General features: G+C 40.3%; 2 protein-coding genes, 1 long non-coding RNA gene and 1 other non-coding gene across 5 annotated transcripts in view; 3 read left to right on the forward strand and 1 right to left on the reverse strand.

Annotated features, from left to right (window-relative positions):
- The window catches only part of CA5B (carbonic anhydrase 5B), a 38,045-nt gene extending 29,292 nt beyond the window's left edge, over positions 1 to 8,753 (forward strand). Inside the window, exons 7-9 of the mRNA XM_055081854.1 lie at positions 477 to 539; positions 1,598 to 1,753; positions 7,087 to 8,753. Coding sequence (XP_054937829.1) covers positions 477 to 539; positions 1,598 to 1,753; positions 7,087 to 7,281 — 414 coding nt within the window. The 3' untranslated portion in view covers positions 7,282 to 8,753. The remainder of the gene's footprint in view (positions 1 to 476; positions 540 to 1,597; positions 1,754 to 7,086) is intronic.
- Positions 32 to 14,243, reverse strand: LOC112062010 (uncharacterized). 2 transcript variants are annotated; one of them, XR_008616390.1, is made up of 4 exons: positions 14,175 to 14,243; positions 11,509 to 11,550; positions 10,786 to 10,843; positions 32 to 137 (listed from the first exon to the last, which is right to left on the reverse strand). It is a non-coding gene; the product is annotated as an uncharacterized lncRNA (long non-coding RNA). The 2 variants fall into 2 exon arrangements; XR_002890489.3 differs by lacking the exon at positions 32 to 137 and adding an exon at positions 4,519 to 5,003.
- TRNAR-CCU (transfer RNA arginine (anticodon CCU)) lies at positions 2,831 to 2,902 on the forward strand. Its single transcript has one exon. It is a non-coding gene; the product is annotated as a tRNA-Arg (tRNA).
- Positions 14,201 to 25,167, forward strand: part of ZRSR2 (zinc finger CCCH-type, RNA binding motif and serine/arginine rich 2) — a 36,148-nt gene continuing 25,181 nt past the window's right edge. The window contains exons 1-5 of the mRNA XM_024115259.3: positions 14,201 to 14,370; positions 14,778 to 14,857; positions 18,460 to 18,553; positions 22,922 to 23,030; positions 23,224 to 23,310. Coding sequence (XP_023971027.1) covers positions 14,330 to 14,370; positions 14,778 to 14,857; positions 18,460 to 18,553; positions 22,922 to 23,030; positions 23,224 to 23,310 — 411 coding nt within the window. The 5' untranslated portion in view covers positions 14,201 to 14,329. The remainder of the gene's footprint in view (positions 14,371 to 14,777; positions 14,858 to 18,459; positions 18,554 to 22,921; positions 23,031 to 23,223; positions 23,311 to 25,167) is intronic.

Genomic DNA, 25,167 nt, shown 5'->3' on the forward strand with positions numbered 1-25,167 from the left:
TTTTAAGTTCTAAGAATATTGAGACAATGTTTAAAATATAAGATTGTTATGAATATATTTCAAATGGTATAGAAATGCACAGTCCAACAGAGCAGTCACAAGCCACATGTGGCAACTGAGCACTTGAAACAGGACTCCTAAAAAAAAGAAAAGAAAAGAAAGGTGGCTACTTTGTGGAAAAATTTTTAATTTTAATTAATTTAAATATTAATTGAAGAACTGATGCTTAAATGGAGCAGGACACCTTCACCTGCAGGCACGCTGACCCTGTCAGCAAACAGCCTGCTCATTTGTTCTGTCTAATTGAATTCAGTGATGCTTAAAACATTCTAAATTACCAGTTTAATTGTAGCTTAAGTACTGTGGTTGGTTTGTTTTTATATAATCACCAGGTGGTTAATTTTAATTCATTCTGTTGCAGTTTCAAAAGTGAGATGTCGATTGTTGTTAATATTTTCTCATTTATTGTTCTTTAGCTAGGCAAACATCATAAAGAGCTACAGAAATTGGTGGATATTTTGCCATCAATTAAGCACAAGGTAATTTTTTTTCCTAAATCACTTGAAATATAGTTTATGTCTCAATCTCAGAGCGGAGACACTAACAGGCAGTGTGAATTGGGAAAAGGTAATTCGCCTCAGTGAAATTCAGGCTCTCTTTGAAAGCTGCCCCTTAAGACAACTTGCCACTTATGATGCTTGTGTTGAGACAGCCCCTGGCCCTGGGACACTTTGCAGAGGACAGAAGTGATCCTGTTGGTGGGCACAGACAGCTCTGGTTTGGCTGCCAAGCCACTGAGCGCTCAGGAGCTCAGGAATATAACGAGCCCCCTCCTCTGCTCCCGACCCCGGCCCCTTCTCAGTCCTGTGCAAACACTCAGGGCAGCCTTCTGGGCTCTAGCTACCCTCCCGTAGGCAGGGGGCAGAGAAAAGTCTGACAGAAACTTGGCTTGTCCAGCTTTACAGAACAATTACCCACATTCTTCAGGGTGGATACCGCTGTCCAGCCATCCAGGTTAATTGTTCAACATTCAGAATCCCAGAGGGGCTGCTCTCTGGAAGTCTGTCTTCCCTCCCCTCCCTGCCTCTGTCTCCACCCTGCCCTCCCTCTCCATCTCCCTCCTTTTCCTCCTCCCTCCTCCACCCCCACCCCACCCCCATCTCCTTTCCTCTCTCTCCCTCCCTGTTCCCCTCTGTCCCTCTCTCTGTCCAGGATCCTGTCTCCTCTTAATTCGCACTGCATTTTAGAAAGGTGAATTCTATTAGGCTCTCTTGAAAAGGAAAAGCCTCCTTGTTTATGCATCAGCTACCACCTAATTTCTCCCAAAGAGTTCAGAGGAGACCACCTGCTATAAGCTCACTAGAACGGAGGGAGAAAGTGGTTTTTGCTGCTTTCCCACTGAGGACTATCAGAAATACACGGTTAACTGCAGGATCAAAGCATGGGCATGATTCTGCCCTAAGGTGCCCAGAGGTACCTGCAGCTCATCTGGACCGCTGCTGGTCCTCAGACACCCCTAGAATCATCAACACATCATCTGATTCCTGAGTGGTTTTCAGCATAAAATGATAACTCGATGACCCCTTCTCTTGGCCAGGACATGCTTGTGGAATTTGGGTCATTCGACCCTTCCTGTCTGATGCCCACCTGCCCAGATTACTGGACCTACTCAGGGTCCCTGACTACCCCGCCACTCTCCGAGTCTGTCACTTGGATCATTAAGAAGCAGCCCATAGAGGTTGATCATGATCAGGTACGTTCTTTCCACATTTCTATGTAAGGAAATTCTAGTCTGCCCCTTTAAAACAAGGTTGGGCTCAAACTTTGGCATCAGTTTTTAACATCTTGTAATGCTCATACATTTTTATTAAAATGTGCTAACATCTTGTGTTAATTTGGATATGAATTAGGAAATGCTTCAAATTAACTAGAGAGAAGAGGTAAAACTTAGGAAACATAAGCTTTTTACTTCCATATTTGACAATGACATATGTTTTATGCATTGTGTATTTTATATATAAATACGAATCTCTATATAAACAAGACCCTTTTAAAAGGAAGAATGAAGGCTGAAAATGGATGTGCTCCAACCCTTTAAAATCTTTAGGGGAATTTTGGTATGGAACTTCAGGATAAAAGCAGAACCCAACAATGTCTGTCCAGAAATTGTAAGTCAGTTGTTTTGACCCTGGAGTCTATTTTTTCCTTAGCAACTAAGTGGTGATTACTATGTTAATACACATATTCTATTTAATTCATAACATAACTGAACTGCTATAATATTTGCTTATGCTTGCTTAATGGGATTTTAATTAATCACAAAGCATTTTCGCAAGAACAAAAGGTTCCAGAACCTTTTTTATGAAGCCAGGAAAACTGACACCAACACCCACCAAAGATCAGACCAAAAAAAAAAAAAATGTACAGACTGGTATGTCTGAAGGATATATTTTTTAAAAAGCTAAAACAGGGACTTCCCTGGCAGTCCAGTGGTTAAGACTCCACGCTCCCAATGCAGGGGGCACGGATTCGATCCCTGGTCGGGGAACTAAGATCCCGAATGCTGCATGGCATAGCCAAAAAAAAAGCTAAGATAATATTTTAGAAACAGAAGCCAGCAGTACGTTAAAAGAAATATATACTTTGTGAGAACCTACTGTATAGCATAGGGAACTCTACTTAATGCTCTGTGGTGACCTAAATGGGAAGGAAATCCAAAAAAGAGGGGATATATGTACACATATAGCTGATTGACATTGCTGTATAGCAGAAACTGACACAGCAGTGTAAGGCAACTATACTTCAATTAAAAAAAAAAAAAAAAGGGACTTCCCTGGTGGTCCAGTGGTAAGACTCCACACTCCTAATGCAGGGGGCCCAGGTTCAATCCCTGGTCGGGGAACTAGATCCTGCATGCATGCCTCAACTAAGAGTTCGCACGCTGCAACTAAGAGTCCACATGCCGCAACTGAAAACAAAGATCCTGCATGCCACAACTAAGACAGCGCAGCCAAAAATAAATAATAAATTTTTTAAAAAAGAAATATATATTTTGTCCAAGTAGTAGTTATTCCAATAATGCAAGGATGGTTCAATATTATGAATGACATTAATTCATCATATCAGTGAATCTAAATATATTTTAAAAATAATCATTTCCATAGATTCTTAAAAAGCACTAGCGAAATTCAACATTCAGTTTTTTAAAAAATTTTCAATAAAATAGGAATGTATGGAGACTTCCCTAACTTGATAAAAGAGATTGATCTCAGTTCTAAAGTATGTAGTATGCTTAACACGGAAAAGAGTATTACTATGTTAAAGTTTAACTGAAGTTATATTTTGGAAGTAGTCAATATAATTAGACCAGAAAAGAAAAAATAAATTAGAGAAACAATAAAAAGAACTACTGCAGGGCTTCCCTGGTGGCGCAGTGGTTGAGAGTCCGCCTGCCGATGCAGGGGACACGGGTTCGTGCCCCGGTCCGGGAAGATCCCACATGCTGCAGAGTGAGAGGCCCGCGTACCGCCAAAAAAAAAAAAAAGAACTACTGCAAAGATAATTCAGTAATAAGTGGAGTACAATATTAATTTCTAGAAATCAGTACATTGGACATGTATAAATCACAATCAGTTAAAAGATATAATGGAGAGCTTCCCTGGTGGCGCAGTGGTTAAGAATCTGCCTGCCAATGCAGGGGACACGGGTTCAAGCCCTGGTCCGGGACGATCCCACATGCCGCAGAGCAACTAATCCCAAGCGCCACAACTACTGAGCCTGCGCTCTAGATCCTGCGAGCCACAGCTACTGAAGCCCGCGTGCCTAGAGCCCGTGCTCCACAACAAGAGAAGCCACTGCAATGAGAAGCCTGTGCACCGCAACAAAGAATAGCCCTCGCTCGCCGCAGCTAGAGAAAGCCCGTGTGCAGCAACAAAGACCCAATGCAGGGGCTTCCTGGTGGCGCAGTGTTTGAGAGTCCACCTGCCAATGCAGGGGACACAGGTTCGAGCCCTGGGCTGGGAGGATCCCACATGCCGTGGAGCAACTGGGCCCGTGAGCCACAACTACTGAGCCTGTGCATCTGGAGCCCGTGCTCTGCAACAAGAGAGGCCGCGATACTGAGAGGCCCGCGCACCGCGATGAAGAGCGGCCCCCGCTTGCCACAACTAGAGAAAGCCCTCGCACAGAAACGAAGACCCAACACAGCCAAAATAAATAAATAAAATTAATAAACTCCTACCCCCCCCAAAAAAAGACCCAATGAAGCCCAAAATAATAAGTAAATAAAATAAATAAATTTTTAAAAAAGATATAATGGAAGAAAGAATGCTATTTATAATGGAAAAAAATACAAAATACCTTGGAATCAGCTTAACAAGAAAACTTAAAACATTTCTGAAGGACACAAAAGACTTGAGTTGATAAAATTCATTCCATGTTATTGAATAGGAAGACATCATAGACACCTTTGATGTCAATTCTCCTTAAGTTGTTACTGGCCATGAATTGTTTATTCTTTATAAATTTGATGTAATCCCGATAAATATACCAATAGGATTTGTTTAATATAAATTTATTTAAAAAAAATTTTTTTTATTTTTGGCTGCATTGGGTCTTCGTTGCTGCATGCAGGCTTTCTCTAGTTGTGGCGAGCGGGGGCTACTCTTCGTTGTGGTGTGTGGTCTTCTCCGTGCGCTGGCTTCTCTTGTTGCAGAGCGTGGGCTCTAGGCACGTGGGCTTCAGTAGTTGTGGCACGTGGGCTCAGTAGTTGTGGCTTGCGGGCTCTAGAGCACAGGCTTAGTAGTTGTGGCGCACGGGCTTAGTTGCTCCATGGCATGTGGGATCTTCCCAGACCAGGGCTTGAACCTGTGTCCCCTGCATTGGCAGGCGGATTCTTAACCACTGCACACCAGGGAAGCCCACACCGATAGGATTTAAAAATAGATATGCTACTTCTAATCTCATGTGGAAAAAGAACAGTATAAATAAAGAGCCAGGGAAAACTGTGAAAGAGAAAATGAAAGATGATTAAATCAACCAAGTTATAAAGCCTCAATAGTTAAATAGTGCTGTACTGGTACACAAATAAAGAGATCAATCATAGGATGAAAACTGTAGATTCAGAAATATGTCCAAGTACATATGAGAATTTAGTTTATGATAAAGGTTGCATCTCAGCCCAGTGAAAGGGAAAGATGAGATTATTCAGTAAGAGCGATGGGGACAATCGAGCAGACATTTGGGGGTGAAAAGTTGGATTGACCATTCAAACCTTACACAGAATATATTCCAGACATATTAAATGTTAAAAATACTGCCATAAAAGTACTAGGATAAGCATAGGAAGATCTTTTCATACGTTCACATGGAGGAAGTTTTTCTAACCATATATCAAAACCAGAAGTCACAGAGATAGCAACTGGTAAGGTAGAGTACATATTTTTTTTTTAAATTCTGTGTCATGAAAACCACCATAAACAAATGACAGAATACAGAGTTTGCTCATAAGCCTGGGCTTGGTGGCCTATACATTTATTCCGCTACTATCCTTCATATTTAAAAATTGACATAACACTGAAAAATAAATAAATTAAATAAATAAATCAGAGGGTCAGTGGCCCATGTGAGGACTTTTCAAATGAAATTTCAACACAGAAAATTCAGTAAGAAAAAAATGTTAGCTGTCATCAATAATCCTAGTTGCCTACAATCTTAACCACTAAGTGTTAATCATTGTTTGGATAAATCCTTCTGGTCTTTTACTTATACAGATACACATAAATCCTTCTGTTCTTCATCTATATAAATATATACAATTTTTTGAACAAAATGGAATCATCCTGTACATGCCATTTTGTTGCTCTTTTCACTCGGTGATGTGTGGAACATCTTATAGATAATAAACATTATCTTCAATATCATTTTTAATGGCTATATACTGGCCCATTTTATAGCTCTAATGAAATGTATTATTGATACTTGGGCTATTTCTAATCTTTTGCAATTAGCCAAATAAAAATAAACCTGAACTACTCAGACATGTTCCTAATTAATGAGGGTATATGTGTGATTTGCAAGTACGGTCACTGTGTTTGGTGCTTGTCCCTGGTCTACTTGGCCTGAAGTCTTTAATCCAAACAAATCTTCCCATGCTTGCCTGCTGTGCCCTAGGCTGTCCTCTCTGTAGCTACAGTGTGCCTGATTGAGTGAGGAAAAATGCTACAAAGAGCTTTTCCAGCTGGCTTGAAGTCAAGTGTTCTATAACATGGTTGCTCAGAAAGCCAAGGGGCTACTGATTGATGCTATTACCACACTGGAAAACAAGCCTTTGATTTGGGATCACTCCTTTTATACTGAGCTGCACTGTTCAGTACCTTAGCCACAAGACACGTGTGGGCATTTAAATTTAAGTATAAATACATTTAAATGGAAGCTAAATTGAAAATTTAGTTCTTGGTCACAATGGCCACATTTCAAGTGCTCAGCAGCCAGCCGTATGTGGCTTGTGGCTACTGTAATCAACACTGCATAGGACCTTTCCTCCACCCCGGAGAGTTCTACTGGACAGTGCCGGCAGGACACGCCCCACTGCCTGTTAGGACCTCCGCCTGCATTGCCTTGTCCGCAACGCCCAGGTGCGGTAAGCAATCAAGGCTACGTTGTTTATGTTAAGGATTCCGTTAAATTTTGAAAAAACAAAACATTTTCAGCACTGTTACTATATGCATCAAGCCTTTTATTTATTATCCTGTAGCCTGGCTATGTTGCCCATTTGAAGATGAGGTTTCTGAGAACCAAAGATGAAGTAACTTGGACTTGGCACATGGCTAATACATGGGGGACAGGGCCTGTGACCACCAGTCTGGATCCCAAGTGCCCCACTGGCTTCACCAACTCCTGCTACTCTCCTCACACAACATTTTATTCCCTGTCCAGCAGTGAAGGGATTCCTGCCCAGAAGTAAATTCTCCTTCCGTATCCAATTTTAGACGAATGTTTCAGGGTAGTAAAAATGAAAGTAATTTATTCATGAAGTAAAGCTGTTTTTCTATTGAAATTATTTATGCTTCCTGTTTCTGTTTCTAGCTTGAGCAATTTCGGACCCTGCTCTTCACTTCTGAGGGGGAGAAAGAGAAAAGAATGGTGGACAACTTCCGCCCCCTTCAGCCCCTAATGAACCGCACTGTCCGCTCATCCTTCCCTCACGACTATGTGCTGAACATACAAGCAAAACCCAAGTCGTCTACCACCCAAGTGACCCCCTTAGACACCATTATCTAGGTGGTATCTTGCTTAAATATATACTAGTTCTTTAAAAATTGCTAACTAGACTCTTCTAAATGTCTGCATTTAATAATTATGGATGTGCCTTTCTTGGTATGGCAGCGCTCCTTAGTCTTTGAGGGAAGCTCTTTGGTAAACAAATTCTTACTTTTATTGATAATGATGTTTATCACTGAAGTACCATCAAGAGACACAAATTTCTCTTATAGCAACCTGCTGGTAATTGTAATGTCTTTTTATGTGTGACATTTTTGAGCTGTCTTTTTATTGATATGTTTATCAATTGGTGGTTCTACAAAGTTATAAGTAGGGATGATAATCAAAATATTTAACAACTGGTAAGGCACAGACACTGACCATCCAGAATGCAGGCTTTTCAGAAACAGACACAGGACCCAGATTGGTACTTCTTGGCTGAACATTGGCTATGATTTTAGGTATATTTTGTTTTAAAACATGAATATGTATTCTTTTATAAGACCTTCTCAATGGGTATATTTGCTTCAATTTTCACTTGTCATTACTAGTACAGGATATGATTACTTACTATCAATTTATAATATAGAAAAAATATTTTGTGAGCTTCCTTGGCGGCGCAGTGGTTAAGAATCCACCTGCCGAGGCAGGGGACACGGGTTCGAGCCCTGGTCCGGGAAGATCCCACATGCTGAGGAGCAACTAAGCCCGTGTGCCACAACTACTGAGCCTGCACTCTAGAGCCCGTGAGCGACAGCTACCGAGCCCGCGTGCCACAACTACTGAAGCCCGCCCGCCTAGAGCCCGTGCTCCGCAACAAGAGAAGACACCACAATGAGAAGCCCGCGCATCGCAACGAAGAGTGGCCCCCCCGCTCGCCACAACTAGAGAAAACCCGCGCACAGCAACCCAACGCAGCCAAGAATAAATAAAAATAAATTTATTTAAAAAAAAAGAAAAAATATTTTGTAATCCTAAAAACACAAGGGTTTACTCATATCCGGAAATCCTTTTGCATTTCTGAAAGTCAGATGTTTTACTTAAAGGCTTGATCATATAGAAAGCATATGCAGAATATTTTAAAGAAAAAGCTTTAAGTGCCTAGAACTTAAAATTCTTTCATGATCCATTTACAGAAATACTTTTCAAAAGGCTAGTAATATAATAGTCTATGGTTTATAGTATTATTTTGAATTGTTTGTACATTGTTTCATAGAATACAATGATATTTTCCACAATGACAGAACTATCTTGACTTCCCTTTAAAACTATCTGAACTTTATTTTATTTCTTTAGTTGAGGTTCTGTGCAAGGCAGGTGATCAACATAAATCTCCTAATTTATACAGTGGTTTAGAAGACTTTTGCAGGGACTTCCCTTGTGGTCTAGTGGGTAAGACTCCATGCTCCCAATGCAGGGCACCCGGGTTTGATCCCTGCTCAGGGAACTAGATCCCACATGCATGCCGCAACTAAGAGTTCGCATGCCGCAACTAAGAAGCCGCATGCCGCAACTAAGACCTGGTGCAGCCAAAATAAAATAAATAAATAATAAAATAAATAAATAAATATTTAGAAGACTTTTGCTATAATAATAGGGAGAGAGAAACCTGTCAAATAGGCTAAAACCTAGATAATTCTACATATTCTGAGGAATCCACGCCACTGTTGCCCTTGCTTGTAAATACGTGGAATGTTTTTAATTGCCTATGCCTGTGTTCAAATTCAATTCTGCATTTACTAGTATATTTCTTTCATTAGTATTCTAGTCATCCGATCTGTAAGATAAGGTTGGATGAATATACTTAACACTACTGAACTATACACTGAAAAAGGTTAAGATGGTAAATTTTATTTTAATGTGTATTTTACCACAATTAAAAATAACTAATAAATTCAGTAGGGAAAAAAATAGGGTTGGAGTTGTATGTGTAAGTTTGGGGGCATATCTCTGCTCTTAAAAAAGGAAGGGGGTAAAGGCATTGCTTCTAGAGTGCCTGCCTTCTCTGGAAAAGGGAAGCATATATGCTCTAGGAAATGAATAAAATCCTTTAAAAGATTAATATGGGGAAAAAGTTATGTTAACTTTATATATTTTATCTGTTTTAAGCCATAGTTATCTTTAAAAGGTAAACACACAAGATATGCATTTTTCAGGGCACACAGGCTTCCCTCCTAGGTCTCTTGCAAATTCTTAATGCAAAATTCAACTGCAGTGAGTCTTCCAAATTGACTCACAGAATGCCTGACTTGCCCTTCTATCTCAGAGATACAGAGGATGTATTCATAGGGTGTGTCCCTGTTGGCCACCCCTGATCAACTTACATCTGGTGTTCTGTTTAGTTATTAACAGCACCCTCTTTCACTCTCAACCATGTCCTGCTTTGCATGACAAATTCTTGGTCACCTTCTCTGCAGAGGTTATGGAAACCGCCTTGGGGACGTGGTTTCTTCCATGCCTTAGTCAGATGACCCCCAAGGGGGTGATGTAAGTTCCCTGGCTACTGATACACCCTCAGGGGAAACTTTTTATGTCTTTTCTGCCTCCAAGAAGTGTTTTACTTGTGCCTTCCTAGACATGAAGGGGGAAAATGGGCTTGAGGGCTGTCAAAGGGCTTGAGAAAGAATTCTGTACTAAAATTGCTGCTTACCTTCATTAAATAATATAATAAAACCCTTTCTTTACAATATTAATATTTGTTTAATGACTTTTTCTTCCTATTAGTTTTTTTGAGCATGTAAGGTATCTATACAATTAGCGAGACAACATGAGATCAGAAAGTGACTGGAAAACTCATGAGGGATTTACTAGAGAGGCAGGAATGGAAAGATCCACCCACTGCTCCTCAGCTCACCAATTTCTATGGAACCAGTGCACAATCTGCTGACATCACCAGTAGGGCAAGCTTCTAGCCCCTTTCCCCTTTCCCAGAGCTACATGGGTTAGGGTGAGGTTGGCTATTCTAAAACCAGGCATCCACCTCAAAAAAGTTTAGGAAGATGTCTTTCCCTTGCTCACTTTGAGGACACATTCTTTTGGCACAGTATTAGCAAAAATACAGTATTGTAATCACTTTAGGTATTTTTCTGTTCACTAGAAGACTCTACTTTTGATAACTATTCTACTTAATGTTTTATTGTCTTTTTAATTCAACTTTAAGTTCTTTCATGCAAAATTTTATTGATCAAAATGGTTACAGTTCAATTACGCAAATAAGCTCAATTTGACCATGTAATTAGTACATATTAACAATACTGGCTACTTTACCTGTAAATAGTAATGCATTCTTGTTGTTAGGAACTGAATGTTTGTATCCCCCCAAAGTTCCTGTGTTGAAATGTAACCCACAATGTGATGCTATCAGAAGGTGGGGCCTTTGGGATGTGACTAGGTCATGAGGTTGGAGCCCTCATGATGGGGTTAGTGCCCTTATAAAAGAGACCACACAGAGCTCTCTCAGCCCTTCCACCATGTGAGGACACAGAGAGAAGATTGGCATCTATGAATCAGTAAGGAAGTACTCACCAGATACTGAATCTGCCATCTGCCAGCACCTTAATCGTGGACTTCCCAGCCTCTAGAACTGTGAGAAATAAATTCCTGTTATTTATAAGCCAACCAGTCTATGGTATATTGTTATGGCAGCCCAAACAGACTAAGACACTTGTCCCTGTGTACATTTTGATCCCTGCTTATCAAATTCAACCTACTCTTTGAAAATGGTACTTTGGTTTGGGTTCTAGGTGGGGATATCAACTCTGCCACCATTCCAGCAGTTGTGTTGCTTTGAGCTTATCACTAGACAAAAGAATCAATAAGAATATTAACTGAATGAAGAATAACTTTATTCACTGATAACTGAATAAGAATTGATTAAGAACTGAATAAAGAATAACTACCACTGGATAGTTCCCTGCTCCAAAGAAAACTTTTAATCAGTTGCACAAATATAGATTTGCATGCATTTTCATATTAATATGCATTTATAAGTATCTTATCTTGCTATTTTAAGTGAAAACTGTAATCTAGAAACTATATAAGGCCTTTGGCATAGCAATGAGTATTGGAGAGGACTTGAGACCCCACTGTATGTCCTTGAATAAATCTGGTGATTAATACTGAAATTAATGGTAGGTGAGAAATGAAACGTTCTTTCCTGAGAATTTCTGCATTGACCATTCACTGAGCCCTAGTACCATTGTCCTACTAGAGCAAGAAAAAAAACAAATTAATTGAAAGAGTTCCAACCTGGCATTCAGAGAGTAGACATTTCTTGCTCTCCCTTTATGCCTGCAATAAATGAAAAATACATTTATGGATCATTCTTTGGTCACTTTATAATAACTAAGACTCGTATTTAGGGACTTCCCTGGTGGTCCAGTGGTTAAGACTCCACACTCCCACTGCAGGGGACACGGGTTTGATCCCTGGTCCGAGAACTAAGATCCAGCATGCCGCGGCCAGAAAAAACAAAAACAAAACCCTCATATTTAGTAACAGCATTATCTATTACACCATTTATATGAGTAAAATATTTTCTTTAACTTTTTAAGAACAATCAGCTATTTTCTACTGATGAAATAAGACAAAAATTTAGGTCTTTTCCCATAGAGAGGGGATAAACCAAAACGTACATATTTGAGAATAAGTAGATGTTGTATTTCAGGCACCAAGAAAAATAGAAAATACATGTTACATTGCAAAATAAAGATAAATTTGTTCTACTTATCAGAATATCATAGTAGAATGTATCTTTGCATTACATTTTTACATACCTTATTTTTATCTTATGATTTATCGAATTCAAATGATGGTAACTATAGTTTGGAAATGGAATTGGCTTTTAGAGTAACTTCTGTAATGAAATTAACTTGAGCAATTTAAGCTTATTCATGAAAATGAATGCAGCGGTTAACTGCTGAAGATAAATATTTAACTCCTATAAAAGGAGATTTGCATTCATCTCTAAATCATAATAGAATAAAATCGAAATCTGTATCCTTTTTTAATTAGCAGTATCTTCCTAGAAGACATTCTTAGTTATTCTGACATGAAAGTCTGGTCTGATTCATAAGAAATGTTACAGCAACCCAAACACTGATGCTTTCAGAATGGCAGCAATTCTCAGCGTTAAGTCCTGGTCACAGGAACCAGCAAAATTGGAGATTTGCACAGGTATATTTTGTGCCACCCAGGGCATTCTCTAGTTAAAGGCCATAACTGCCAAGTCTCCACCTTCAAGAAGTTTAAGATTTAGTGCCAGATGCAGTCTTATGAAGGCAACAAAGTACAGTATAGTGTGATAGGTGTTATAGAAGATGAAATACTTGTGCTGGGAGCACCCGCAGGACAAGTACCTAACCCACTCTTGAGGGGGTTGGGAAGTTTTCACGCTGCCGCTGCAGTTAATAACAAAGTTTTGGGGACACTAACTATTGCCAGGCACTATGCCAACATATAGCATTCCCTTGACTTTTACAGATGAGAAAACTGAAGACTAAACATTAGGAACTGAGAGTTCCCTGGCAGTCCAGTGGTTAGGACTCGGCCAGAAAAAAAAAAAAAAAAAAATTACGAATTTACTCAAGATCAGAGAGCCAAGGCTTGAGTTTCCCAGTCCATCCAACTCCAACGTCTATGTCCCTAATTACCGATGCACTGAGCTGGACAAGGTCCACTTGGAGGCTTGTTACTGCAAGTGTCTTTCTAAGAGGGAGTAGGGCAGTTTATGAAGAGTTTGGGCTTCTGCTGAATGATTTCAAGGAGGGACTAGGGAAACAGGCAGCTTAGTAATTGGGTATCTCAGTAATTTTGATTTGGAGGAAAGAGGGAAAACGGTAAGCCAGGGAAGTTATCCAATTATCAAAAGATGGGGGTTGTTAATCCTTTTGCAGTCGCAACCTGTCCTTGGGAGAAACACTTTTTTCTTGGTCGTGTCCCTGGCCTTGTATGTGTAAATCACAGTCTAATTATTAGCAGGGTTTATTTTGCTTTCTCAGTCCCTTACTCTAGTTGCCCCAGTTTAATTCCTTGTCACCTCTCACCTAGACTGCGTTATTCCGGCTGTACCCTTTATATTGCAAACCACAGTAATTTACCTAAAACACAAATATGATCACAACAAGCCTCAACTTAAAATCTTGCAACGGTTCTCTGTTCCCTACAGAGCATAATTAAGGCTTCTTGGAATGGCCCTCCTCCACAACCTAGCCCCAGCGGTACTCTAGGAATGCCGCTGTATTCCTTGAAACTTTCAAATTGCCCTTTATATTCGATGGCCAAAATTCTCGCGGTTCTGGCAGATCCCACCTTGTTTCACCTTAGTGCCTTTGCTTATACTGGATTACCTGCAATTCCATTACCACCCTCTCCAAGTGAGTAAAGGTCGTCTGCCTTCAAAACAACGCAGGCATCAGAAAGCTCTCTCCCTGAATCTCCAGGCGGACTATGTTAAGTAATCTTAGTTGCCTGTACCATATTATCTAATCCATGAATTGGTCCTTCTCTGCCTCTAGATTGTAAATTCCTTGGGAGTAGAGGTTGCACCTTTGCAGCCTCGGTAGTTAATTTCGCCTATAGAGCCGGCAGGTGTGAATAGAAGGGGGCGGCGAATGGAGCTCTGTCTAAGGCGTTGATAGGTGGAACCATGGAAGGAGGCAGAGCCTCGGACTGGAAAGCAAGGCGAGCAGCGTGTGTGAGATGAAGCTTTGTGAATGGACGAGGAGAAAAGGGGAGGTGTGACTTTAACTTCTTGGCCACAAGATACGTCACAATGAGGCGGGGAGAGGGAGTGATAACGCACTGAGGAAGCGCTAGGAGGGAAGCATTACTTACAAGACGGGTTAGGAGCCCCAGAGGATTTTTCGAGAAGGAGACATTCACTTGTGCAGGATTTTGGAAGACGAGCTACCTACCTCCCGTCGTCCGTCTTTGGTCAGCCAAGGAGGAAACATGCTCCCGCCCCTCTAGCCCGAGAGGCCGCGCAGCGACTGCGACTGCGCGCGGCTGCGCACGCCCTCAAGCCCGCCCCTTCCGGCCGACTCTTGCGGGGCGTGGCGGTGCTGGCGAGATGGCGGCGCCCGAGAAAATGATGTTTCCGGAGAAACTGAGGTGAGCTGGGTTGGGGGAGATGAGGTGACAAGAAAAGGGGACGGAGCGGACCGAGGCTGGGATGAAAGATGTTCAGGCAGGAAGGAAAGGGGAGCTGGGCCAACCACATGAGCCACCGCGGCAGCTCGATCCCTTCCCTGGGCGCGCCCCGGACTGTCCGCGGGCATTTGTGGGCTCAGGGAGGCGAGGAGGGGTACAGGTGATGGGATGGAGAAGACCTGCCGTCTGCGCATGGGATGGCGAGGCGATGGTAAAAGCATGCTCTGTAATTAAAACACGGGAAGCAAGGTTTCACTTTCGAGCACCCAAACGAGTTCCTGTCACTGGGCGCGGAGGAGAGGGGAGCTCAGGCAGCGTTGCAGGTGCGGCCACTGACGCTGGAGTGTGTTTGTGTCTTGTTTTTCCAGCCACAAAAAGTACAGGGCCGCCCTGAAGAAGGAGAAACGAAAGAAACGTCGGCAGGAACTCGCTCGACTAAGAGACTCAGGTAATGGACTCATCCTGTTTTCTGTGTATGAAACTGCTCCCCCGACTCCCGTCCTAACTTGAGGCCCCAGTGTCAGAAGGAAGCCAAGTACCGTATCCGAAAAAGAATTGCTGTGGCCACGGCCTCTCAAAAAGTTGTGTTAGACCCATGTCAGACAATGTTAACATACTCAAGGGCGGGGGTGGGGGGAGTCACGGTGAATCATCACCCACTGATAACGTGTTAAGTATTTATGAAGTATCTAATATTACAGGTGCAGGCATTACGAATTACAGCAGCTAGCATAGCCTTTGCACATAGTAAGTATTCGGTGAATATTTTTCTTTGTAAAACCAGCAGGAGTCAAGGGTTTTAGACACTTTGCAAGTTTTTCTTAAACTTCATTAACATGAGAGACTCCTTGTTGACATCATTTAAATACATATGCCTAAAATTAGTTGTGAAACTTACTTGACTTATAAAACAATATACTTACAAATCACAAAACCAAGTGAAATTATACAGTTATACATCCAGTAAAATTCATATCTACCTTTTTTTTTTTTTTTTTTTTTTTTGGGGCTGCAAGTCGTGAAATGTGGGCTCTTGGTTCCCTGACCAGGATTGAACCAGCGTCCCCTGCAGTGGAAGCTCAGAGTCTTAACCACTGGACCGCCGGGGAAGTCCCCATATCTACATTAATGTAATGTTAGGGATGATGGGAAATAGATGCTCACAACGTGAGTATGGTACTGAGTGGAGTTTGGAATGCCACTACTACTGTTGCCCTGTGGTTATTTATCACTTTTTTTTCCTATTAAGATACTGTGGAACCTTCATCTGTACTGGTGGTGGTGTCATTTGGCCTTCATGACAGAATCTAACATTTGTATATTAAACTTACCTGTTTAATGAACTTAGTTGTAAAGTTGTATAGTGCAGTTATAAATGCAGATGGAAGCACTGAAATCACGCAGTAGTACTGAGTTATAATGGTTACCATCCACATTAGCCAGAATATGCCTGTTAAATTATCCTAGACAATTCTTGAAGTCCACAGACTCAAGGAACCAGGATTCTCCAGCCTTGAGAAAATAGCCATGGAGGTTTTACTTACCATTGGCGTTACCCTGTAACTGTTTCAGTAGCAAAACTGGGGATATTTAGAATGGAAGGGGCAGTGCGTTGCCCTGCAGCCTGTATTAGCATCTCTATTTTATTCGTTCAAAACTGGCCCACTAGAGGCAGGATAAAGCATCAGGGATAAAAGGAAAAACAGGTTAGGTTGGCGTTATTGATGCCCTTAGTAATTCCCCACCCTCCTTAAAGTTTTCAGCTTCCTTACTTTGTTAACCTGTTTTCTTGTAACATGCCCCCACTTTTTAAAAGTCTTCTTCTTTTTCTTTACTTTTTTTTTTTTTTTTTTTTTTTTTTTTTTTTTTTGCGGTACGCGGGCCTCTCACTGCTGTGGTCTCTCCCGTTGCGGAGCACAGGCTCCGGACGCGCAGCCTCAGCGGCCATGGCTTACGGGCCTAGCCGCTCTGCGGCATGTGTGGTCTTGCCGGACCGGGGCACGAACCCGTGTTCCCTGCATCGGCAGGCGGACTCTCAACCACTGCGCCACCAGGGAAGCCCTCTTTACATATTTTAAATCCAACATATTCCATTGATTTTTTATTCCCCTTTAAATTTGTAAAGTGCATTTGGAGTGAGCCTCTGTAAATAAGGCAAGTGGATGTGTCCTTTGGCAGTTTAGTCAATTGAAGGATGCAGCTCACTGGTCTGCTCGTGATTATATATGGCTAATGGCAGATCCAAGAGTAAGCGCTCGTCTCTGGATGGCTGCTCCTGCTTTGGCCTACTCCAACTCACAGTTCTTTACTTAGTGGTGCTTCATGAATACTGTGGTCTACCAAATACTGCTGTGGGTTGTAGCACACGTTGGATGGGCAAACATTACCCAGAAGGCTAGAATATAGAAATATTCTGTAAGAATTGCTATAAGAGTGAATTGGCAAGTGATTGGTAGAAATTTCTGGAGTATCAACCTCTCTATTACAGATAGCCTCTTAGCCCCCACTTCTACTTGAAATAATCTGAAACGAGCTGCATTATCAGAAATTAAGGTAACATGAAGGATAAAAAGCAAGTTGCAAAATTGTAGCATGATTCCATATACAGTTACATGTATAATACAATTAGATACACACTTGACCCTTAAACAACATGGGTTTTGAACTGCGCAGGTCCACTTATATGTGGATTTTTTTCAATAGTAAATACTATTGTACTACATGGTCTGCAGTTGGTTGAATCCAAGGATGCAGAACCACAGATACAGAGGAACCATGGATGTGGAGAGCCGACTCTAAGTCACACATGGATTTTCAACTGCGTGGAGGGCCAGTGCCCATTAACCACTGCATTGTTCAAGGGTCAGCTGTATTGTGAGCCTTTGGTTAGATCTATACTTAATATATGTGACAGACAATATCTTTTTCCTTTTAGCCTGAGATCATCTGTTATATTTCCTTAAGATCACTTCAGTTTTCCTCCTTTTTTTTCCTCAAATTTAAATTCTGGATAGAAGAGGATATAAATTTTTATTATATTAAAACTTATTTTCCCATGTTTTTATTTTGAAAATGTTCCAGTATACAGAAAGTTGAAAAAATGGTTCAATAAACATCCATGAACCCTTCGCCTAGATTTGTCAATTGTTAACATTTGCCTTACTTTCTCTCTCTCTATATATATATAGATAGATACATATGTACAAATTTTTTCTGAACCCTTTGCATATCAGTTGCATATACATACCCCTTACCCCTAAATACTTCAGCCTGCATCTCTTAAGAATAAGGACCATAATACTAAACAAATAAAGGAACATTAATTCAGTAATATGATATATAGGCCATATTTAAACTTTCCCAATTCATGTTTGATTATTTTGAAAAGCTCAAGCCAGTTGTCTTGTGGAATGCCCTGCATTCTAGATTAGTCTGTCTTCTCCTGATTAGCTTCAGGTTACACTGTATAGCAAAATACTACAAAGCTGATGCTGTATAGCTCTCATTGCATACATCGGGGCCTCTCATGTCAAGTTGTTCCACTCCTAATGATGCAAAGTGTGGTCTAAGTGTTGCCATTCAGATGGCTCCATTGTAAAAGATGTTCCTGCCTTTGTAATTAGTATTCATCTGAGGGCTGATATTTTGAGGTAGTTTAAATAAATATCCTCTTCCCAAATAAATATCCTCTTCCTACAGTGGGGTGCAGAAGTGAGGACTTTTCTTCTTAAGTCTTTCTACATTTTTCATTTGCCATTCTTCTATACAGGTGGATGTTCCCTCCCACACCTCACCATTTTTTGGGGTATCACTATGGAACCATCAATAAATTTTTTAAGTTTAATGTGTTATCTACTACCATTATTGTTCTTTTCAATGTTCACATTGTTCCAATTTGGGCGATTGGGGCCCTTCATTATTAGCAAGTTTTAAAAACAGGTTTGTACCATAATTGTAAAGATGAAAAATTGTATATAATTTTTTTCCTGAATTATTGACCAAGGTTTTGTAATATACAGATAGTGTACTAAAACATTTACATTCCTTCAGGACTCTTACAGAAGGAGGAGGAGGAGGAGACAGCGGCGGATGCTTTTATTGAAGAACAACAACGAGAAGAAGAGAGGCTGTTGGAGAGAGAGAGGTCAGCACTGATTGAAGCACTTCCTGCGAACCCAGTTATTTTAATTGAATATCCTAAGTCTTTACTAACTAGGACGGGTCTTCTTTATACAATCTTATACAAAATAGGTCTTATAAAATACCCTGGATAAACTGTTTAAACCGCTAGCTGATGGGCTGAAAAAAGATATTGTCTTTAAAAAAAAAAAAAAAAAGTATTATTCACTCTTTTTGCTCATTGGTAGATGTTTTTGAAAAAATATCCAAATAATTAAGAAGTGTAAACAGTGAAAGGGCTTCAATAAACTCAACACACCAAAGATAGCCCCAATAAGAAGTAAGAAAGAAACTGTAGATGTACTATATATGTATTTTCTATCGTGGGATGATATTTATACCTATTTTTCTATAAATTGCTTTTTTCGCTATATAGGACATTTATTTCAGTGTTGGTGCAGAGATCTAATTCAACCATTTCAATAGCAACACAATATCCATTGTATGACTGGCATAATTTATTTTCTATTCATAATTTATAGTTCTCTACTGATGGACATTCAGGTTATTTACTATTAAATAACATTCACTTACCATGTACTATTAATTTACTCTTATTTATTATTATTTTACATTCAGGCTTTTTACTATTATAAAAAAGTTGCACTGAGTATCCATGATTATAAATCCATGGTAATTGTTCTATTATTTCCTTAGGAAAATGCCTAGAGGAGAAGTACACGTAAAAGGTAGATGGGGAGGTAGAAAGGGCATCCAGATTGCAGTTTGCAGCCTTTCCAAGAGTGAATCAAGGTGCCCATCTCTCCGCACCTTCACTCACACTAGGCATTATCAATTCTTAAAACTCCTTTAGTGAAAAGTTATATTTCATTGTTTCAAATGTACATTTAAAAAGTTTTTTTATTAGAGTATAGTTGCTTTACAATGTTGCGTTAGTTTCTGCTGTACAGCAAAGTGTATCAGTTATACATATACATACATCCACTCTTTTTTTAGATTATTTTCCCATAGAGGCCATTACAGAGTATTGAGAAGAGTTCAGATGTACACTTCTTAATTAGTAGGGTTGAGTATCTTTTTATATATTATCTATTTGTAGCTTGCTTAGGTCTTGCACCTTTCTCTTTTGGGATTCATTTTTTTTAAAGTTTGTTGTGTAAGCAATGTTATTACTTGATTAAGGATATTAATCCTTTATCTGTCATGTGTGTGATGTATATTTTTCTCATTTGTCATCAGTCCTAACTTGGCTTGTGGTGTTACTCACATAATTTGATCTCCATGTCGTCAATTTCATCATGCTATCTGGCCTTGATGTCTGACTTCAAAAGGCCGTCCCCATCCCAAGATGACAAAAATATTCTGCTCTTTTTCTCTTTTGGTATTTTTCAGGGGTAGTTTATTTTTTTTCCCCCAAGTGGTACACAATAATATGAATCTGCTTAATGCTACTCGACTGTACACTTAAATGGTTAAAATGGTAAATTTTATGGTATGTATACTTTGCCACAATAAAAAATAAATAAATAATTTTTTAAAGGAGAAAAAACTTTATAGGTCCTCTCTAGCTATTTAGTGTGTTCACTGGAAATGTTGCTTCTTTTCTTGTAATTAATTCCTGTTACCCACCTAAGCACATAAATAGGTGGAAATATCAAAATGTTGAAAAAAAAAAAAAAAGTAGTAATGATTGGGAGCAGGGAGTTGGATTCAGCCACATCTGCATTGCAGTCCTGGCCCTGCTACTTACTAGCTGTGTCCAAGTTGCTTACTCTCTCTAAGCTTCAATTTCCTCGCCTTAAATATGGACATAAACAGGGACTTCCCTGGTGGTCTAGTGGTTAGGACTCCACGCTTCCACTGCAGGGGGCACGGGTTCGATCCCTGGTTGGAGAACTAAGATCTCACATGCTGCATGATGCAGCCAAAAAAAAACAAAACATCAATCATAGTACCTACAGCATAGAATTGGGGAGATTAAATGAGATTAATGAGGTGGTAAGTGTATAGCGCTTAACGTAGTGTGAGCAGATAGGAGGTGCTGTAATATCTCTGGTTGTTCTTACTACTAGAGATTTCTGTAATGATAAAGATGATATGTATCGCATGAAATAGGGAAGTCATTTTTCTTGCTTTCCCATTTACTTAGATGCTTCTTTTAAATCACATACACGTGTCTTTGTGTTCCCTTGATTTTTGTTTATTCCTATACGAGTTGCATAATACTTTATTGTTGAAAAGCAGGAAAATTATTTGGAAATACTGAATGGCTTTATGTACTACTTAAAAGCAGCTGTATAGTGTCAAAGGTAAACAGAGCCGGACATTAGTTAAAGTGCAGGAACAGACTTTATTCAGTAACTCCTGACAGTAGGGAAAGACCTGAGCTGCATTCTGGTTTGTGCAGAGGCGATTTGGGCATTTAAAAGGGAGAATGAGGAAAGTGAACAGTACCAGGAGTTGGTCCCTGTGAAGGTGACCAGGAAGCTGTGTTCGTTAGTGGGCAGTTAGGGAAGTTAGGGCTTTATCCTCCCACAGAGACTGGGAGCCAGAGGCCTCATCCTTCTTAATGACTGCATTTCCCAGGAGTGGCTCTCAGGCCCTTGAGAGAGACCCTTATGAGCTGTAAGAGACGCATATTCATAATTACGAGCCCTTTTGAGTAATGCTCTAGGAGAGGGAAGGCAGAGGCCTATTATCAGGTGTTGGCTAGAGCAAACAGTCCATTTTCTAGGCAGCATTGAGTTTTCTCAGGCAGGCATTTTAATGTGTCTTGGGGGGTGGGAGGTGATGGGGTCATCCTAGGGACACAGCCTTATGCTGCTAAAAGCCATGCTAGAGTTTGCTTAAGTCTCTTAGTGCAGGGGGTTGACAGAGTTATGTGCCCAGAGTTCTAGAGTTCTCAGTATTATATCCAAGTTACTAAGTTTTAAAGTTTGTAACATTTTATTTTTTTGTGGTCTTAAGTATATATACACTTTGGTTCAGTTTATTTACAATGAATATCTTCCTCAAAAGATTCATGAATCAGAGTTCTGCACACTGAAACATCTACATATACTCTATGAAATACACAGGAATGTTGACATATGCAACATGCCAGTCTCTACTATGGCTAAAAGATGGGTTCCTGGAATCTGTAGTTGGAAATGGAATACTTTTTCCCATCAGGTATTTGAAATTGTGGTTGGGTCCCCAGACTAGACATAAAACCTTATTTAACTCCTAATGTCCCTGAAGTAATATAGAACAATTTCTCATATTTCATTTTCCTTTTACAAATTCAGTGGGAAAATGCAGTCTAGGTTGTTTTTTTTTAGATGTTGGGGGTAGGAGTTTATTAATTTATTTTTGCTGTGTTGGGTCTTCGTTTCTGTGCGAGGGCTTTCTCTAGTTGTGGCAAGTGGGGGACACTCTTCATCGCGGTGCGTGGGCCTCTCACTATCGCGGCCTCTCTTGTTGCGGAGCACAGGCTCCAGACGTGCGGGCTCAGTAGTTGTGGCTCACGGGCCTAGTTGCTCCGCGGCATGTGGGATCCTCCCAGACCAGAGCTCGAACCCGTGTCCTCTGCATTAGCAGGCAGATTCTCAACCACTGCGCCACCAAGGAAGCCCCCAGTCTAGGTTTTAAACACTTAACTGGCTAATAAACTTTTGAAATATAACCCATCTTTAAGTTGGAAACTTGTGGTATTGGATATCTGAGACCCCATTTTAAGATAAGATCACTCTTTATAATTGGTCATTTCTAAAAATAAACTAGACACCCACTAATCTGTTTTTGTAACTCCTTGTCATCTTTTCTTAAAACCTGTAGCTTTCTTTATTTTAAAGACACGATCACGATGTAGTTCTATTTTTCTTCTCTCAGCAGTTAGGTGCTTGGGGCAAACCACAGGAGTCTCTCAACTGTAAAGAGTAGCAGTCCAAGGGTTTACAGCAGGAGATGCCAGGTTTTTATCGTGCTGCAATCCTGCGATGGGCACTTTCAAAATGCATAGAACAGGAAGGGTAATACTTTCTGAATGTGAAAAGCTGGATGTTACTCACTTTATTGGCACCTACACATCACTGTGGTCAACCTAAAGGGAAAGCTAGAGTGTCATTGTTTTGTGTAAAGATGTTACATATAGGAAATGTAGTAGGGATTTTATGCTGTCACCCTCTAGGAGGATAGTTGCTAAAATGTAGTGCTTTTCCAATATCCCTACTCACCTCTTGATCCTCTTATCCCCACTTAACTGCTTTCTAGAAAATATCTTTCATGATACTTTCATCATTCCCAAAATGTCATTTGCTATCATATATGTGTGTGGATGTATTTGTAGATTAGTGCCCATTCCTTTTATCTGATCACATCGTTACATCAATAGGCAAAAATTACATGAGGAGTGGTTGCTGCGGGAACAGAAGGCGCAAGAAGAATTCAGAATAAAGAAGGAAAAGGAAGAGGCAGCTAGAAAACGGCAGGAAGAACAAGAGGTATGGTATTCATCAGATAACCAGTTAACCAAAACGACTCTCATTGAGTTACATACCTTGAACTTTAAAAATCGGATATTATCCATTTTACCAGTGTTAAAGTTTTTCATTTATTTGCCCCATATGTGAAATGTTGTAAAAAAGTGAGTCTGAAAAAAAATTACCTTTCTTCTTTCTTTTTTCCTCTGTAAAGAGAAAGCTAAAGGAAGAATGGGAAGAACAGCAGAGAAAAGAGAGGGAAGAGGAGCAGCAGAAGCTACAGGAGAAGAAAGAAAGAGAGGTGATTCCCGTCACAGGGGGGTAAACTTTGCGCTGCGGATCCTCTTAGTGAGCGGGTGGGGTGAGCGGTGGGTTCGGAGGGCTAGCTACAGGCGTGTCAGGTTTGGACTTGGTTTTCTCTTTAGAAGAGTCATGCTTTTAGTTTGCATATACACTAGCGTTTCCTTATGATGCTCTTCTTCGGGTGGGTGCTGTGGCGGATGCCTTAATTGAAGGTTTTTCTTCAAGTCTGCCTATCTTACTCTCTATACCAGGGATTGGCCAACTTTTTCTGTAACGAGCTAGAGTAAACATTTTAGGCTTTATGGTCTGTATGGTCTTTGTTGAAAACGTCTGACTCTGCCAGTGTCCCGTGAAAGCAGCCATAGGTAACACGAAAATGAAGGGTGTGGCCCTGTTCTAATAAAACCTTATTGTTTTATTGATTAAAAACCGGCAGCTGGCCCCTGCCTTACACTTTGTACCACTCTAGAGCAAATGGTGTTCTTCGGAGGTTTTGTTGTATATGGGTTGACTTACTTAGAGAATACTATTTTGTATAGTTTCCACCTTTGTTTGATTCATAAGAGACTTCACTGCTTTGGACGTGTCAGCAAGAATAGATTGAAAGAAATCAGAAACTGAAATATTGAGGGATGAGGAAATATTTTTTGTTGTTAAATCTTGACTTCCTTTCTAACTTGTGCCATAAAGGCAATTGTAGCTAACCTATAGTTGCTCACACACAAAAAAAGAATCTTTAAGGTATATGTATATATCTTCTATATCTTCCAGGATTGTTTTTAAAGATTGCTTTGGTCTCTTTTGCTGCTGTTCCTTAACAGTGTATTTATTTCAAAGATATCACAGCTCATCTTTCCTTGACTGATTCATCAGGGTGTATCTTTTCTGTGATAATGCTATGTTTGAATAGCAGAAAATTGGATAATCACCACATTATGGGGGAAAATGCATTTGTTTACACCCTGGTCGTAATGGGGTAGAAGCAACCTTTGTTTCTTTTGTCTCAGGCCATCAGTTAATTCCAGTGCAAATTTTAAACACCCTTATTTGAGTACTGCTTTCCAGATGAGGCAAGATCATGCTAAGTTTTTAGGGGGCAGGAAGATTGTTTGGAGCTTGTCATTTTTTTAATAGAGAGTAATAAATTCCCATTTTAACAGTGGAATGTTCTTCAATTGAGGTCTTTCTGACACCAGATAAAAGCTAACGCTTTTGTTTCAAAGGAAGTCTGGTGAGACATTAAGGAGAAGTGGGTAAAATGAAGTCGATTCTAAGCATATATAAAGGGATCTGCATTCTGTGTTTCTCCTGTGAGCTAGATGCTTCTCTGGGGCTTGGAGATAGGGCAGCGAAAAAGATCTGTACTCATTGAGTTCGGTTTCTAGATGGCAGAACTGAATATAAGCAAGCAAAAAAGATCATTTTAAGTGCTCTAAGGTAATGTTAAGTGGTATAAAGGAATAAAGCATTAGAAAAAAAAAAAAGAAATAAAGCAGAATGTCATGTGACAGAGTGATTGGGGTAGGAAAGTACTTCTTTCAATTGCCTGTCAAGGAAGACTTCTCCAAGGAGGAGCCGACGTGTGAGCTGACTCCTGAATGCAGAGATCTCAGAGAGGAGGGCTCCAGGCTGAGCGGGGAGGCCCTGAGCGTGGAGCTGAAAGGAGGTCAGGGTGCCTGAATCCTAGAGACCAAAGGAAAGAGCGGCAGGGGTGGGGAGGAAGTCAGGAGGGTAGGCAGGGTCATTCATGTAAGGCCTCCTGGGTGGGAAGGACGAGTTTGGATTTTACCTAAAGTGTCATGGAAAGCCATTAAAGGGTTTTTAATCAGGGAGTGACTTCATCTAATTTATATCT

Source organism: Physeter macrocephalus, chromosome 21 (assembly GCF_002837175.3).
Source record: "Physeter macrocephalus isolate SW-GA chromosome 21, ASM283717v5, whole genome shotgun sequence".
Classification (NCBI taxonomy): domain Eukaryota; kingdom Metazoa; phylum Chordata; class Mammalia; order Artiodactyla; family Physeteridae; genus Physeter; species Physeter macrocephalus.